The sequence below is a fragment of the Tetrao urogallus genome, assembly GCF_951394365.1.
Source record: "Tetrao urogallus genome assembly, chromosome: 3".
NCBI lineage: Eukaryota > Metazoa > Chordata > Aves > Galliformes > Phasianidae > Tetrao > Tetrao urogallus.
The window spans coordinates 21830212-21849033 of record NC_136815.1 but is presented as its reverse complement, the minus strand read 5'-3'; the positions used below and the strand labels follow the sequence as shown (position 1 = coordinate 21849033).

The 18822-nt window shown below is 42.6% G+C and overlaps 1 protein-coding gene across 1 annotated transcript in view; it reads left to right on the top strand.

Annotated features, from left to right (window-relative positions):
* SDC2 (syndecan 2) overlaps positions 1-18822 on the top strand; it is a gene marked incomplete at both ends in the record, with an annotated part of 54664 nt that overhangs the window by 29312 nt on the left and 6530 nt on the right. The window contains one exon of the mRNA XM_079533043.1: positions 15837-15948. Within this exon, the coding sequence (XP_079389169.1) occupies positions 15837-15948 (112 nt within the window). The remainder of the gene's footprint in view (positions 1-15836; positions 15949-18822) is intronic.

Below are 18822 nucleotides of genomic sequence, written 5' to 3'. Positions count from 1 at the left end.
CCGGAGCAGCCTGGCTCCATGGCTCCCTCCCGCAGGGCTGGCATTTAGGAGGAGGGAGGATGAGGATGTGCTGCTCTCCTTTGGCAAAGCCACCCTGTGTTTATTTCCACAGTGCATGCAGAAGGGAAATAATGTGGCAAATAGTTACTGTAACGGGTGGGTTTATGGCATCTGCTGTGCTTTGCTTTGAAAATACAAGCTAAGACTTGACGTGTGTGCTGGGATCACTGTGAATGCAGAGCGAATCTGTGATTAATTCATCTTTAGTGTTGAGGTATAAAAACAGAGTGTGCGCCCTGGATATTTTTCCAGCTGCTTACAGAAAAGCAATAATGAAAGTTCAACATTGATACTGATTGATTACTCACAGATTATAGAGCAGTAATTGCAGACAGTTTTACTGTTAAACACTGCTTGGTATTAAACCACTTTTTATAGCGGACTAGGAAGGCAGATGTCCATTTAATCTGCTTGGCTCCTTCAGCGCTGCATAGTGTCATGGATGACAACCTTCTCCAGCAAATGGAAACCTCAGTCTGTGTGTTCCAGGGGAGCTGGCCTGGAAGAGAAGGAGCAGCTTGTTCCGCCAAGTGAGTCATGGGTGGACATGAGCTGAGTTTTGGGACGATCAGGCTATAAAGCAACAACAGGATGTTAAGTTGATTTCATAATCAGGTACGAGGTGGAGAGCTGGTGTGAGGCATCCTTAATTATCCCTCTGTTTGCTTGAACCTTCTGTATTTGTTTGGAAAAAAAAAAACAACAACAAAAAAGTAGTGCAGACTGTGCTGATGTGATGTGGTCAAATTTATGAGTGACACTTCTACACCTTGCAAACACTGAAGGAACACATCATTTTTTGTTGCCTTTGGATTGCAACTGTAGTGGGTAAAACCAATGGGACAGCAGAACTACCTTCAACTCCGCAAAATAGGATTTCTGAAAATCAGATCCCATACTTGCTGGGCTTGCTGCAGAGCCAGCTGTGATGGGGCAAGCAGAAATATACTTCCCATGGGTTGTGCCCAGCAATGGTGTGCTTGAAATGTCTTGGTAGCTTCCTAATGCCAATCTAGCTGTGCAAATTGTATGCAATTTCAGGCTGGCTCCAGTGGGGAAGCAATGAGGAAGAAGTATTACTTGTCCATGCTGCGATGGGTTCTCCCAAAGGACCGTGTTGGACTCCCAGGGCTGTTTGCTACCTGCCTGATGCTGTTAACTGCTGACCCACCATGTGACAAGTGGCAGTGTCCCTGCAGTCACACTGCTAGTGGCCCAGTGGCTCTGGAACAGCTAGCTGCAGGGCGGGTTGGATTTACCTCTCCTGCTTACAGCAGGTTGGGTGTACCAGTCCTTCTCCTTTCTGTTCCATGCTTTATGTTGGAAGCTGGAGGAACATCCATAAGCAGATCTCAAGCCTTGGAAGAGTGTTAGGCTTGCAGAACATTGCCTATTCCTTCTTTTTAAAATTGCAAACAGCCTAATGAAGAAAGTGGTATTTAGGTATAAAATAGAGTGAGTCTTGCTTCACAGCAGGCCAAGGAGCATCTGAGCAGATGCAGCCATTGACAGCACCTTGTTGCTCTTGCCTCACTCTGGTAATTGAAAACTGAAGCATTATACTGCAGCTTGTTTTCTCCTGCCTGCAGTATTTTTTGGATTTATGTCACTATTTGGTGTTCTTCTTCATAGCTGTTCATTTTTTCCCCCTTCCAACTAATTTTAAAAGAGGAATAGAGGCTTGTTAAGCCTTTCGGTTGCATAACCTGCTGTATTTGAGCTGTAAGCCAGTAATCTGCTCTTTGAAACCATCACACGTTTCTCTTGGGGATTGCAGCATGAGTTTATGTGTGCGCACAAGTAATTAATGGAGGAAGGAAAATCACTGCCAGGAGCTGACCGCGGGCCTTCATTCTCCAGAAGGAATCGTGCTCTGTCAGTCTGGTAAATGAACACTTTCAGCGCAGCAAACTCTTGGGGTGTCAGTGTAGCTTGATAAGCTAATTTTCCCCTTAGTGAAGTGTGGCTATGTATTTCACTGGACGAGCATTATTCATTGTTTGTGGAATGAGCTGATGACTGCTTTATCAGAACACCAGGAGCTCTTCCATTCTTCTGCCTAATGATTACTGTTGATTGTGTCATTATGAAGTCAAATGAACTTCTGAGTGACTGAAGGAAAGACATCAGCGACAGACATGAAGGAAGTTTTCAGCAGAAGTGCTCTCAACCTTTTTGCTTCTCAGCTGTTTCCCTGTCATCATGTAAAGCAGCCTTTGTTTATATTATTTGCAGAATTGTATTTTCGACAAGCTCTTCATCTAATTTGCTGATATCTATTTCTCAGAAAAGCTGATTTACCCACCATGCTCTGCCCTGTGAGAGGTTTACTCTTGATCCAAGTCCAACAGTCTAATCTGAAATGAAAGAAATTATTACTGTGAGAGGAAAACTCTACACTTTCCAATAAAACCACGTTACAGATGCATGTCTCTGTACAGATGTGTATGTTAAAAACGTAGCTTTGTGTTACTCTGCTCGTGTTGAAAGCAGACCTTGGCTATTCTGTTTTCTTAGATACAAGTATGCAAATTCACTCGTAGTGTGGCAGCACAGAACTTGTGGCCTCGATGTGGCAGATGTGCAGACTGTGCCGTATGGTCTCCTTAAGCACAGTCTTTACTCTTCCCCCATGTGTCCTCAGATTTGTTTTTAAGCTGACAACTCAGGAGAGTGAACAGGTTTGTGTGAGGTCAGGTCTATAAAGTAGCTGACATCCTTAATGCGTAGGCTGACAAACCCCCTTTTGTTTGTCCTATTTTGACATGCTGAGTGACCCTTTTTATTGAAGCAAACAAAAACAGCAACAAAGAAGCTCTCTAATGCTCGCCATGTAGCAACCTTTTTTTATTGTTTGCAGAGGAAAAGCAGTGTATTTAATTAAACTTCTGTTATTAATCTAGGGGTGACCTTGTAAAGTCCAATTACTTTGGAAGTATCAACAATGAATCCATAAGAGAACATACTCAAGTGACTGACATCTATCTGGAGCAGATTGTGTGCTGTATTTCTGAAGCAGAACTCTTGGGATAAAAACAAGGTGCAGATAATAGGAATACATTTGTGCTGTATATAAAATATCCCAAGGTTAGCAGATTACTTAGCATTATGTTTGCTGTTTTTATAAAGGAAAATGAAGATGCCAGTGCTGAATTGGTTGCTTCCATAAAATATGAGTTGAAAAGTGTTCTGCTGTTTGCAGACTTACCTGGACCAGTGATAACTTAGGAAACATTTCTTCTTTCCATTCACTCAGCAAGGTAGAGATTTAATATGGGAATAGCAGTTCTGCTGACACCAAGTGTCACTGGCCACACTGGCTTTCGGGATATGAAACTTAGAAATGAAATGATGGGCTTCTGTAGGTAGCACACGGACTCATAGGTGAATTAAGTCATGGCAGCTAGAACTGCCTTGTTGTAACCATTTCCCTGCTTTTGCATTTGCTGTCAAAGAGCAGAAAATGCTCCTCAGTTGTCACAATTTGTGTGATTATTCCACTGTGAAGTGCTGTTGATGTGGAACCCAGGAGCACTGCTGATACAGCAATGCTTAAAGTGCAGCTGCAGGGCAGCGGGCACATGTTTGGTTCAGAGCTCACTGCTATGGGATGTGACCTTGGTGGGCAGACCCATGGGAAGAGCATTCATTTGACTTTGAGCCTAGAGATGCTTTCCCAGGCAGGCTCACTGTGTTAGTACTTCTGATCAGTAGGAAGGTAGAGGAAGCGTGGATGTGCCTTGGTAATTTGGGAAGGAGAGAAGGAAGAGGGAAGCTGTCCAAGTGCCTCAGACTAGGAGAACAGGCTGCTCACCTGTGTCTGTTCAGAAGTTACAATTCAAGGAACACTAATGTGCTGGCTTTGCCTTGTTGATTGATATTTCCATGTATTAAGACTGCAGAAGAGCATGAGATCACTTTTTGATGTGTGCCGATGTGGGCAGAGTTGAGGTTTACTTCTGCTGTGCCACAGAAATGTGGTCCTCAAACTGGCAACATTTATCTCATAGGGGATTTAAGAGTAACGCACAGTGTTCGTTTTTTGAGTTGGAAATCTAAGAAGTTCTCTTTCCTCTTTGCTTCCTCACCTCCAAAACCAGGTGATGTTCTTCCTTACTGAGTAGAGGTAATAAATATATTTGCTTGCTTCTATATCTCTACAACAGATACTAAAGAAGAAAAAAAAAACACCAAAAAAGCAAAAGAAAGCACGCAAATTAAATTACATGCTCCAGAAAAGATGTGGATTTGGTCTATTTCTTCTACTGTGCATTCATGTTGCCCCCTCACAGGAGGCAGCTCAGGTGGTTAGCAAGACTCCTGGCAGCAGTGCAGTCATCCGTAGGGCATTAAATGATATCAAGAAAATGGGAACAATGAAAATAAGAATGGAACTTGTCAGACTTTTTTCTGGCATGTGTGTGTAGTACCTCCCCTTCTATGCTGTATTGTAAGCAGGGCTTTAGCAATAATACAGGCGAAACCTAACAAAGAGACTTGCTTGCTGGCAGAAAGTTGCTTAAAATAACTTACTGAGGATAAAGAGGCTGCCCGGGTCAATAATGCTGTGAAATCCTCAATGTGCAACAGCCCCAGGAGGTTTTGTAGGCATATGGATTTTTAAAAGCTTTAAACTGTTGATCGGGCAATAAAGATCTCAGAGTGCTGCCAGCCTTGTATCTGTGGCGCTGGGACATTCTTATGAAGAGTCAGAGCTTGGCCGTAGATATAGTGAAATCCTTGTTCCCTCCAGCAGAACTCTTATTTAAAGCATGAACGCTAGAGGGAAAATAAAGAAGTTGTTTACTTCTTTTGTTAACAGATATTTAATACAATTAAGAATCTTTGTTGTGTTTTACTCTTCAGTCAGCTTTATGACTATCAAAGTGCAGTCAAACAACTTACCTGGTTACTTTCCTTTAAATCAAGGGAAGCAGATTTCCCTTCATTTCTCTTCAAGTTTAGTAAAGTAAGACAGGATCAGAGTACTGAATCTAACAACTTAATCTCACAGACCAGGAAGATGAGTGGGCGTTAGACTGGTTGGCAACTGGAAACAGCAATAAAGGCATCTTTGTTGTCTTACGTTTGTGGGATCTGGAATACAAAGTGGTATCTCATGAGGATGTCTGGTCTCTTCATGCTTTCAATCTCTGCCCAAGAAGTCCACGCCAGCAGAAAGCAGCAATGACACAGTTTGTCTTTTCAGCTGCTCTTAGCCTCATTAGACTCAGTTACAGATTGATCAGAACTGATCCCCTGGCCCTGAGCTTCCATTCACTGTTGGACAAGTTAGAAGCAGTCTCCTGAACAAATGCAGAGGTGTTCATTCCCATGGGCTTGGGAAAAAAGTTGGTGTACGCAGCGTGTCCTGCAGGGTAACACAAAGTTCACATTAACTGCAGTTCAATTTACATTTTATATCATTAGGCAATACTGTTTTTCAGTGGAAGCTGACTGTGAGTACCCAAAGTAATACAAAAGGTGATGCTTGTTTTCAGTTTATTTATTTTTAAGATATTTGTTTAAAAGAACATGAGAGAAAATAATTATGAGGGCACAATCTGTGTATCCTATTAAAGGAAAACCAAGAGCATTTAGGCATGCTTAAAGCTTACTTGAGCTTTGCTCTCCTTGAGTAAGTGCCTAGAGAACGTGGGATGTGAGTGTGTTACCACCAGCGTTTCTCTTGGTTATGAGCAGTTTATGACCATCTTCTGAAATGTTTTGTGTGTTTGTTGAGTGGATGGAAGTTCCCTCAGGTAATTGCTATGACAACACACAATGTTAGAAAGATCTGACAGATTTCAGATTGTCCAGGGCTGTTTTTCACCTTCACACAAACTTTGGTGGGATGTCGTCAGACTGCTGACTGCTAGCAATCAGAAGTGTCCAATGGGAGATTTGTGGACCCTGTCGTTCAAAGACTGTTGAATAACAGGTTATGCTTGTTCACCGTGTTGCATTCAAAGAGTTGGAAACACTCAGCCTTTAAGACTGAAGACTGACTCCTCATTGACTTTAACCAAGTTAGGTGCTATACATCACCTTTACTAGTAATGTTTAGTTGATGTTCAGTGTAATTCTAGTAATTGTATGTAATCTCCCCATTCATTCTGTGGGAATTTAATTCACTGAGATAGCTTACTGCAAATTGTTACTACTAATGGCAAAAATACCTTAATTTAAGTGATTCCTTGTTAGTTGATTGTGGACTTCTCACATGAGGTTATTTTGTTAAAATCCATGTACTGGGAAGAAATCAATATGGGGCTTTTGAAACTGGTGGAGGTTTGCAGCGCTCCCACTACGATTGATTACAGCTGCTTTTGTAGGGCTTTAAAAAGAACAATCTGTATTAAAAACATCATTCTTTGGTATGAGCTTGAACAGTTCCAAATAGGTTTCCATGGGGGCTGCCCTGCAATTTGACCACTTCAAGGGATTGCAGTAATCACCCGTGGGCCAGGGCAGTGAGGCAAAGGAAAGGCTATTAGGTGGGAAGTTATTGGCATGCATGCCAAAGAGGTTGCCCTGGCAGCTTTAATCATTCATCCACGTTCTCAAGAGGAGGGAGGAAAATATAAGTGTTAGTTCTTCTGATTGATTAGGAAAAAGGATCAGTAAAGTATAAAAGCAGGGGGGGGAGGCATGTGTTGAAAAGTCAGTGCACATCAAAAACACTGACTGTGGCCAGGTACGTGTAGTTATGACCTGGACAGCAAAAGTTACCTGCATCTCCCATGATTAGTGTCAGGCTGGTGACAGGTGACAGGGAGACTCTAACCTCTTCATTCAGCGGTTTCAAAGGAGCACATTTAGCTTCTCGGTCACGGCTGTGCCTTAAATTTAACCTATCTGCAGACAGGCGGATGTGTCCTTAGGAAACTGCTCAGTGTTTTGAGCCATGACAATAATTTGCACGGTGTTTTTGATCCTATTTTTTGGTGAAACTGATCAGCGCTTTTTGGAAAACGTGCAGAAAATTGCTATGCTAATTGAGATAAATCAATCCACAATGCCCGTTGCTGGCTTCTGCTGCTGTTTCGCCTGCATGTTGCCTTTTCGTATCTTAGCCTGCAGTAGCACTTTGCAAGCTGATTGAGCTGTAGCCCATCTCGAACAGTTCCCTGCTATACCACGCCTATGTCAAAGGCAAGGAATAAACTGCTCTTTGCTTAAATTGATGATTCGGCATGAAAGCTGCAAGACTCTTTTAATTTTGGGATTCCCAGAGAAACCATGGTGTTAAACTTTTTGCTTTTATGTGGGAAACTAGAATTGCTTTATCTTGAGGTTTTTCTAGGTAAAGGAGATAACTGAATTGCAGTGTTTGATTCTGGGTTTCACAGATAGAAAGGCCTGTTGGTGTGAAGTCAGGGAATGTGAAATGAGATCAAATCAGAGGCTTCATGTAAACAGCATGGAGTGCTGTTTCTTTGGCTTTTTGTATCAGATTTCCCTTATTGCTCTATCATTTCTAAGCAACCTCTTCTGGTAGTGTGAATTCATGTGGCCATGGGACCAAGGGACCCTCCGAATCCAAAGCTGTTGTCATTGTGGAGGAGGGCTGACCACACAGTTACTAGTCGTGGGTCTGCAGGGGAGTAACAGGGCTGCTCACTTCAGCAGAGTGGGCTTCTAGCATCAATTGCTGTCAAACAGCAGAGCTCTTATTTCTCTAGAAAGAAAATGAAAAGCTGCAGTTTCATATCCTGTAATCCAGGTAATTTTACATGCTGAGTTGTGAGTTGAGGCTGTGGGACAACCTCTGAGAAGACCACTCTGCTCTTCACTGAGGTATAGCCCTGACTGGTCTTCCGTTGTTTCGGAAGATTCTGTATGTCTGAATAAAGAAGTAGGTATCTTCTGCAGGGAAGATGATGAAATTGTATTTTGTAGGGACAGACTCATGTATTGTCTTGCTCAGCTAGAAGTCCTTTAGTACAACCTCCTGTGGGCTAAAGCCTCGCTGGATAGCCTTGAAGGGATGTTGGATAACTGGGATTCTCTCTTATGTATCTCCTAAGTATCTGTCATAGCTGGAGAGTGCGGAGTAAGTTGTTTGATAGTCCTTTGTCCCAGATGTATCAGAGTGGAAAGCTCTGTCTGCTCCTGTTGCAGTGTTTATCGCCACCCTCCAGCACACACAGACTCCTTGTCCCACCCCAAGCAGTGCAATTTATGGACAAGGGACTGGATTAACAGACCAGAAGTTTGATCTCTGTGTGCACTTAGTAGATAAACAATGCACAGCTGGAAATCAGATGCTGTGAGAGGAAGTGAAAAGAGAGAAGCTTTTTCCATTGGAATTTACCTCAGTCAGGCCAAAACATTAGAGGACATTTATGTTGTCCTCAAGGCAGGAGAAGCCTCAGCTCCAGTGCTGTGAGAAAGCCGAAGGATCTGTGGAGCCTTTATGATGGGAGGAAAACCATTTTTAGTCAAGCTTAAGTAAGTTCCTCTGTTATCATTTTAAGTTCTTTTATCACATGATGTACCATACAGCATGCAATTGCACAATGGGGAATATTTCTAAAGCACGGCTGATCGTTAGAAAACAGGCAGAAAACAGGCACACAAGTTTCTGGGACTTTGTTAGAGCGTGAGCTGTGGTCTGTTGACTGCAGCACAGCCACTGTTTTGGTATATAGCCACCAGTGAGGAGTGGTTGTGGTGGCTGTGGCTTCTTGATGTCTCCTTGCCCTGGGGTGCTCTTTGGCTTTGAGTGTTTCCCTGTGGGCACCATGGCTGTGAGGTGGTTTGCTTCAATGTGAGCCATGCGGCTGCCGAAATGCCCGACTTGAGCAAGAGTTGATTAATTCTGTCGCTGTCAAATACGCCTCTGTTATGCCAGACTAATTACCAAAACAGACTGTGTGCATCCTAAAAGCATGCGTATTTTGACTGTTGGCTCCGACGTTAGGCAATCTGTAAATCAGCTCTTTGGTGGACTCCTCTGCTGCTGAATGCTTGTGGTAGCAGAGGCTCTGTTCACTACTCAGGTTTATTTTGGGCTTAGCGCTTTTCCTCAGCAGCCACAAACGGTCAGACCCTTTCTTCCTCCATCGGGAGAAGCTGGAAGCCTCAAGCAATCGTTTTGTGCAGCATCAGGGAGTTCTTGCACACAGGGTGCAGGCAGCGTGAAGAATCTTTCTGGCGTGCGCTGCCGGCGCCGGAGCAGCTCTGCCCACACCAGGCTGCACTGGGCCACGGGCAAACACCCCGTTAGTGTCAGCAGGGATGCTTGCACAAAGCTGACATGCTGTTTCACCCTACCTGATGAAGGGCAGCGAACGTCCTCTTTACTTTTAAAAATACCTTTGGAAATGAGCCCTACCGAAATGAGTCACTGAAATCCAGCCTGGTTGTTTAATAGGCCAAAAATCAGCAGTGGGGGAGGGCCTAAGAAACGCTGTGCGGGTGGCTCCCGCTGCCAGGCTGGTTTTCACATTGCATCTGGGGACAGCGGGAGGACTGGCACGGGGAGGTGGCACTATGGGGAGAGCGTACAGGGTTTCATGCAGATCTGAGGTAATGCTAGGAGATGGCCCTCGTGTCAGAAGCATTCCGAGGAAATGAGCAAAGCAGATGGTAGCATCCCTACAAAACATTGGCTCTGAAACAAGCAAAATTCAATCTGGTGCCTGTTGTTATGGGAAGAATATCTTTGCTGTGATTGCAGTTACCCCAACTGTGGTGTGGGGTAGCTTTCCTGTGGATGGCACCCACCCCGCTAACATCGCTGGTGTGTGGGCAGCACAGTTTCTGCAAAGAAGGAAATGGGGGATCTCAGAGTGCTGTACATAAATGACATTGCTAACTCTTAGCATCCTTTTTTTGAAAAAAATCCCACAGCAGCTCACCAGCATACCAACCCCCTCCACCCAACACTTCTTCCACCTCAGGAAGTTGGGCTTTGCTGGAAAGAGCTTGGCCTGTGAGTCCCTAAAAATAGCTGCCACGACTTTGAAAGGAAATAATAGGGACTACCTTGAAAGTAGTAGAGACTACTTCTTTCCTTCCCTTTTCTTCTGTGCCCAGCTGCAGGACTGATCATTGAGTAGGGAAAAAAGGCATCAGCAGTAAGACAATTATTGGAAAACAGGCCTGGAAGTTCGTATCCGATAACAAACAGTCCTCTCTCAAAAGCAGGTGTGTGCAGTGGAGTGCAGGCAGGCTGTGCGGAGATGCAGGAGGTGAGTGAATGCTGTCAAGCTGGCAGCAGCTCATCCCTGAGGTTGTGTATGGGAATGGGATGAAAATGGCAAGAGAAGCATGCCAGCTGGATTCTCTGGAAAGAACTAGAGTTTCTTGTTTAAAACAGAAGCGAAGCATGGAATGGTTTGGATTGGAAGGCACCTTAAAGACCATTCAGTTCCAGTACCCTGCTGTGTGCAGGGCTGCCCCCCACCAGCTCAGGCTACCCAGGGCCTCATCCAAACCGGCTTTGAGTGCCTCCAGGGATGGGGCACCCACAACTTCTCTGGGCAATTCTTATTCCTGGACCAAGTTAACAGACTCTTAAGAGGACAGTCTCATCATTAACTTCCTGGTGAGATGAGGAAAGACAGAGAAATAGCAATCAGGATTAGCAAGATGCCTGCTGCCTTTGTGGCTGTCTGCTAGGTCTGCCTGCTGTCAGGGCACAGTTCACAGTCTCTTCTGCAAGAAGCTTTCAAGGAAATAAAAGTTTCTCCTTCACAACTTTTCTCCACCCTTCTTCAAGATTGTGCAAGGGCCCTTGGGCTATAGATGAATATATTCAGATATGTGGCTTTCCAAAAATGTACTATTATGGACAATTCATCACTTGGATGAACTCACAATCACCAGCTGAACATGCTTTTTGTACCTGCACTAATTGAACAGCATGATCTCTTAATAGAAGAGGAAAATCTGTTTTCCTTTCTCCTTTTTACATATGAGATCTCAAATTAATCAACAGCTGCAATGCTTGCAAATTTTTTAGAGCCTTCTGGCTTGAAGGTTTGTGATATAACATCACTTTTAAAATATGAGTCTCGTTCTGCGCATACTAAACAGGTTACATCTAAAGGATTTCCATCTGGGGAAAAAGGGAGGCAATGTACCATTAATAACCCTGCTGCAAACCTCAAATTCATTATCCCATAGATATACCAAAAAAGGCAAAGAAATAAATTTGAGTGCATCTGTAAGTAATAAAATGTTTCCTTCCATATGTCAGTTACTCATCGCTGTTCTGATGGAGTTTCAAGCAGCCACAGCATGCGTGGTAGACAGGACTTCCTCCTCTTCCTTCTCCGTTGCTCATCACACCGGTTTTGTTGGCTTCATTCACATGGCATACGTGTCTTTGATGTCTTACCCCCTAAATCATGCTCACATAACAGAAGGACCGAATGTAACAACAGGTCTGCAAAAGGGAATGGCTAGAACAGGGGCCTTGGGATTTTCATTTTTTAGGGTTTTTTTAAAATTTTTTCTAAGAAGTGTGCCATCCACTTCTGGCCCTACGGTTGGAAGGAGGATCATTTTCAACTTTTGTTTGCCATTGTAATTGTGACTAATGATTTATGCCTTTCATGACAGGATAAGTCAGAAAAAAGGGATTTTTTTTCTTCTCTCTTTTTTTTTTTTTTTTTTTGCCAGAATGATTTTTTTTTTTTTTAAGTGTGCCCTGGATGATACGAATTTTAAGTTAGGAACCATTAAAAATGTAAGCTTCAGTAAAGTTTGAGATTTCAAATTCAACATAGACTGGTATGGGAGTGTCTTTTATCTAGTACTTACTGAGCACTAATCTACACTACATCCATGAGATTTAGATTTATGCCAGTACAGTCAATAACCAGACAGGAAGCAATGATCATTGGCGTGTACTGTGTGAAGTATTCAGGTCACAGGATTTTGCAGCATTTTATTCTTGGAATAAAAATGTAAGTGAGATAACAATGATGGACGAGAATGCGATCTCTGTCAAGAGGTAATGAGCAGTTTTTGTGCTTCGGGGCCAGATTAAAGGACTGATAACGGAGACATCCTTGCCTGGCGTTCCTGCCGTTTTAACAGAACTGAAAATAATGTTGTTACATAAAAGTGACATGGGAGCCATCAATTCATTTGTTAGCCATGGGAAATAGTCTCTTAAATATTTAGCCTTCAGAGTAGCTTAGAAAAGATTTATGGAATTAGAATTTGCAATCTTCCTTCTAAATGTATTGAAGTGCCAGTACAGACCTTTCTCTGTCCAAGCGTACTGACAGCAGACTTGTTTTTCCAACTTACCATTTGTGGACATCCTGGAAGTAGTCCACGAACCCCCATTGATTCCCAGCTGACCAGCAAGAAAACATTTGTCAAGAAAATATTAAATTTGTTTTTTATTTCGCATAAAATTACGAAGTGTAGCTTCAGTCCTTGATGCTCACTAAGCACTGTGAAGTATTCTTATTTCCATTAATTGGCTCTCATTTTTCTAAGTTTAATCATTCCGGAAATGTTTTTAATGGCTGTGCAAAAAATGTTAACTGTTGGACTTTCCTTCTCTCTATTTTTTTCCTTAAGGTAATTTCTATTCCAAATGGACTTGTGTGCTTCTGAGCAACTGGGGAAAGAGATGAGATGCAAGCTATGGGCATAGTGGGGATGCTCCCATTCTAGCTCTACTAGCCAGCTTGCAAAGAGGCTGTATGGGTGTGCAGTGCATTTGCCCATGCTCCTGCCTGGGAATTTTTAAGCCAAGGAGCACTTCTTTGCTTCTCTGCTTTGAGAAGAGGCTTGTGTTCTGAGGCTCCTATGGGAAAATGATTCATAATGGAAATGGGCTTCAGCAATGGACTTTCTGACTAGAGAAGCTGCACAGCCCGTTCTTCAGATGGAGTTTGATGTCTGATCTAATTGTGCTTGAGGTTCACTGTACTTACATTTCTCCATATGGTAAATAGCATACTAAATGTGTAAGAGTCTGTGGGGAATAGTTTTCTCTTTCTGATAGAGTCATGCCATCCACAACGCTAGATATTAAATAACGTTTCATATTGTGTATCCTTTGCATCCCCAGAATAAAGTACAATGAATGCTAGAATTGCTGCTGAAAGCTACTCAGGCTTTTCTTCCATTTCTGATCCTCTGTTTTCAGCTGCCTTAAAATTGAGGACATCTTAGTGTAGTAGAAATAACAGCTTTTGGCAGACAAGGAGCCATAACTCGTTGAAAAAAAGAGAGTGAATGGTGGGGAGCCTGTCTGGGTAGGCACTCAAAGCTGGGGCTGGGTTGGGTTAGCTGCTCAGTTGTCCTGCAGAAACAGAGACTTTGGGAGAACTTGTCAGGGACGTTTGCAGGCTGTGCTGACTCTTCTGAGTCTGGATAGAGGAACAAAACAGGATTGTTTGTTTTGCAGGAGGTACATTTGTGTGGGGGAGGAAATGTTGGTTGGTTGTTGAAATATGCGAAATTTGCTTCTGATATAGAAAGAACTGGGAGATGGCCTGGGAAAATAAAGTGATTGGTAAGCTTGTGTTTTTATTCAACAGTAAAAATTCCGGGCATGGGTTTGGGACGCTTCTGTTGTCATGCAGGCTTATTTTCATTCATTAGCATTTGCAAACTCAAGCTGTTTCTCAGCTGTCCCCAAATTCTATTGGTAATTTCCGTTGTTACGAGATTTCTACAGGTACATTATATATATTTTTTTCCCAGCTTGGAGTTGGTAATGCTTATTCAAAAGGTATAATGGATAATATTATGTGGCTTTAGTGTACTCATAAGCACCTGCTTTTCCTTTTTAAATACGTTTTGTTGTTTTTTTTCCTGCCTGATATTGAGGTTTGAGCAGTTTTTACCGTGGTTGTGGCTGAAAGTAAAGTGGGGCAAAGTGATTTGTCCCATTGTCACAGCGTGATCAATGGCAGGATATTTGTCCTGCCGTGGGGAGTTGTTTTCCCATACGCAAACAGACTCAGCTGAGTCTTAATTACAATACCACCTTCACACCCACCAGGGCACCGTAAGGCTTCCTTTGGAGACATCTTTTAAAGGAATTAAGTCCACTGATGGTGACCAGACATCATCTTGAATTTCTGCTTTGGACCGCAGCCGGTTTCGGGCAGACCGTGTGAACTGGAAGCAGAGGTGGAGAGGCGGCCTTCTGTAAACCTGGCTTAAAAACTGTTTCCCACAGCAAGCACATCTCCCCCTACTGCACAGGTAAAAGCTGCAGTAGGGAGAGAAGATTTTGACCAAGTAACATGATTTTCTGTTCTCCTTTTTAGAAGGAAAGCCGTATAGGGCTGTTCTGGTTCAGAATTATAAGAGAAGTCTTGGGTACCTCTAGCACAAAGGTATTTTATTCTGAAATGCTCCATTTTTTAGACTTGTGGGGAAAAAGCTACCTTGGAAACTCACATACGGGCCTTTTCATACAGGAGTTACCCTTTTCACAGTTTGGTATAGCTACAGCAAATTTTCTGTAAAGCGGACCATCAGTGCCATGCAGTAAAATGTAATCACAAATGGAAAACCTTGGGACCCAGAATGGAACAAAAGTTTTGTGAGATACAGAACAGATGGATTTTGGCACTGTATTGCACTTTGACTTAAACCTCAAAGAATTCCCAAACCCCAGGATGGCTGAGGCTGGCAGGGCCCTCTGTGCCCCTCTGGCCCACTCCTGCTCCAGCAGGGACACCCAGAGCAGGGGGCCCAGGCCCACGGCCAGGTGGCTTCTGAACATCCCCAAGGAGGAGACCCCACAGCCTCTGGGCAACCTGTGCCAGCACAGCACAGCAATGCTGCCTGAAAAACCTCTGTTTGCAACTATAATATTTCTCCTTTTATCAACAAGTTGTGGCAAATCCAGTGTTCACAGAAATTATGGTAAAATTAATAGCAATCATATTGTCAGGTATCTTGTTAGTAACAAAAAATAGATGGCACCTGTAGGCTATTTTATGCTCTACTGAGAAAACACACGCTGCTGTGGAAGAAGACAATTTCTAATCTTTCAAAACTTGAATTGTCAATCTACAACAATTACTGATACCTTGTTCTATTATCAGCTCACGTTATCCGAATTTCTCTTTTGCAGGGAAATAATCTGTAGACATGTGATAGAAGTCAGAAAAATGCGATTTTATAGCTTGCTGAAGCTACAGCTGAATTCTAGGAGAGATGTATTCATTTATAAATGGGGTACTTTGCCTGACCTGAATTTAGTAGACTTGCTGTTGGATCCAGATGGAAATATGTAATAATTTTTAGTTACCAGCACTGTCCTTCAAATAGTTGTATTTTGTCATCCCAGTTATTCACAGTACCTTGTAGAGAGTTTAGTGAAGTTTGGCTCAATGTGTATCAGAGGTGTTTTCTGATATGTGCTCTTACTGCTTTCCAGTTGAGATCAAATGACTGACTTCAGATGGCAGCCCTAGCATTTGTATATTTGAGGTCTTGACAGAAGGTTTCAATCCTGGGATTTGCTTCTTTCTTTTTACAGAAGCTCTTGAGAGTATACTGCAAATCCTGTTTATTCATTCATGCATTTAATGAGATGAAGTGTGAGCTGAAGGAGACTTGCTTCTCACAGATTGAGTGGTTCCTTGGTTTTCATTGGGCAGCCTTGGATATTTTTTATGCTATAATTTTTACAATTTTTTTTTAACGTCTTCAACAAACGTGTTGCATAAACTGTTTAGTACACCAACATCAACTTTGGAAATAAGAGAGAAGATTAAGAGCTGGCTGTGTTGAGGAACTGTTATCTTTCTAACCATTCACTCTTATCTGTTTTCCAGAGAGCAGATTTGACCTCTGATAAAGATTTATACCTGGACAACAGCTCTGTTGAAGAGGCATCGGGCGTCTATCCCATCGACGATGATGATTATTCTTCTGGGTCGGGTTCAGGTGAGACAGCATGTCACAATTTGATTTTACAATGTGTAAGAAGCAATACAGCCATTTGTGGAAAGCTGTGCAGTTTTCCTGTGCGAGCCAGAGATGATACTTTCATTGAGTATGATCAGCACTCTATTTACAGAGCACTGAGCAACCCCGAGGCCTGGGTTTTAAATATTAACCTTCTGCTCTTGCTCCTTAGTTGCATCATTTCACTTCTCCCTACTCTGTTTTATTTTTTCTTTGCTCTCCCTCACTTTTTTTTTTTTTTTAGATCTCTCTGGAGTTTAGAAGTTAGGATTAGAGAAAACTTACTTCTCCCTTGGCATAATGCTAATTTAGCAGTCTGTGTGAAATCATAGCAGGAGCAACCTCATTTTCTCTCATGCTTTCAGGTTCATGTAAACATAGTGTCCGTGTATTTTTTTTGTTGTTTTTCTTTTAGATTTAGAAGTGTGGAAACTGCCAAATACATGACAGTTTTCTCTGAGGTAATTACATCCACATAAAGCTAAATAAATTCATAAACATAACATACTGAATTCTCAGACTTAAACACTCATTAGATGCATGTAGCTAGCTCATCATTTTTCAAAGAACTGACAGTGAAACCTCATTAATCATTTCTTTTAGAAAACCCTTACTGTAGAATGTCTTTCAGACTAACTGGGAGACTCCAGGCAGTAAAATGCAGGATTGTGTGCCAGCTCTGAAAGAGGCATTTCCTTACTGCTGTCAGTATTTGCTGAGCTGTTGTGGAAGTCTCCATTATTTGCCGAGTGTTACTTGCTTGTTTGTTGCTGCACATCTTGTAATCTGTCTTGTGATGTTTATACGTACCTCTGTGAATTTTGAAAGGTTGAGCTCTTCTGTTGTAGCACCTTGTCTTTGTTACTGTTGTAACCCGCAGCTTTTTCAGGTAGATTTTTGCTTTTCCTTTTCTTTGGAGGTTCGACGATACATTAAAATGAAGTCATCGGAGGTTTTATTTTTGGTGTCAGACAAATTCAGGCCTATTGGCCACTTGCAACTGAGTGATAATCTGTGGGTTATTTTTTAAGCCTTTTATGGGATGGATTTGGTGTTTCGCTGTAATCACAGGTATTAAAACAGACCTGTGCAGACTTCTCTGATTAAAAATTTCAGGTTTAATTTGAGGGAAAAAAAAAAAGAAAAAAAGAATTTTTTCAATGGTTTCTCACAGTTCCAGGGACCATCTAATGAAATTCTGATCTCTGAGAAAGTTGCACTTTCATTCAACATCTCATTCTGTCATGTCTTCGGGTGCTGGTTATTTTGTAAGCCTCAGAAAAGGAGTTAGGTTGACCGTGAACTGTGGTATGGAGAACGGTCTCTTCTTTTGTTTTCATCCCTCTGTGGCATTTGAGCTGTTTCTAACATGGATGATTCAAAATGCAGTCCTTCTTTTGAAGATGAAAGAATTATACAAGAGCACACTTCAGACTTCCTTAACCCATCTCAATGGAAGAAGTGGAGCCCAAAGGACAGAAACACAATGTACCACTAGACCTCACCCACAGCAATACTTTACTTTCTCTTCTGCCTTTTCCTGTGTTCAGCTTTGAGTCATGGATAGAAGATGGAGTGTATAACTCATACCAAGAAATCTGAGTACTTCATGCAGCCTTTGGCAGTCGCTCCCTCTTACCTAAGAGAAAGTAAATTAAAAAAAAAAGAGTCTCACTGTAGACTGAGACTGTCTCAGATGCCCCTCCAGAAATTTCACGTGACAGTACTAAAAGCTGATTATTTTGAACAAAGAAAGAAGTCTTAGGTTCAAATACTTTTCTGAGCAATGCACAACCTAGTTTTATTTACTTAAGAAAAAAATAATAATCTCAAAAGCGAAGCAAATCAGCACCCCCCCTTTTCTCCTTCTCATCCTCACAGCCTACACAAGGTACAAAGAGTCCTCTGGTCGTAGCAGTGATGAATTTTCCTCATACTATGTTAAATGTGTCTCTCTCTACTTGATACTCAGTGATGTAATGTTCCTAGCTGCAAGAGACTTCCTACTCAAGTGGTTTTCGTTCTATGTAATTCTACTCTAAGCAAACAGATCCAAGATGACAACATGCTGACTCTTTTCCTTGGTATGAAAATTATTAGCTGCCACCAGGCCTATGGAGATAAACAGAAATTGTCAGCACCACTGTTACTGCCCTTGCAGGTTTGCAAGCAGCATTTACGTGGACAAATGTCAGTGTAAGCATGACACATTTCAACTGAAAATTGGCTGAGGGCTTTTTCTAAAGAGACTGAAAAGGGTGATGGTTTTCTGCTTTTTTTTTTCATTTTGGCTTTGTTTCGTAGCCTCTTTATTCTTTACGTATTTTCATATTAATTTACCCAACTGTTCCAATATTTTGGTCAGCAGTTTTTGATGGAGCCATGCCTGCATCCTTATGGTCACGTATTGGCAGCAGGAGATCTGTGGTGATTTATTGAGTGTATTGTTTCCTTCTTCTAGTCCCTTAATCTGAGAGGACTCTTCTAGAATTCTTTTTATTGTACATCTTCAGATAAAGCAATTTTTATCCCACAAAACATCCCACGTTGGAAGGGACCCACAGTGATAATCAAGCGTAGTTCCCTTCTCTATGCAGGACCACCCCAAATTCCAACCCCGTGTCTGAGCGCTGCCCAAACGCTCCCTGAACTCCGGCATGGGGCCGTGCCCACTGCCCCGTGCAGCCCGTTCCGTGCCCGCCGCCCTCCGCTGCAGCCCCTGTCCCTGACCGCCACCCGCCCCTCCCCTGACGCAGCTCCATGCCGTTCCCTCGGGCCCTGTCGCTGTCACACGGAGCAGAGCTCAGCGCTGCCCCTCCGCTCCCTGCAGCCGCCATCGGGCCTCCCCTCAGC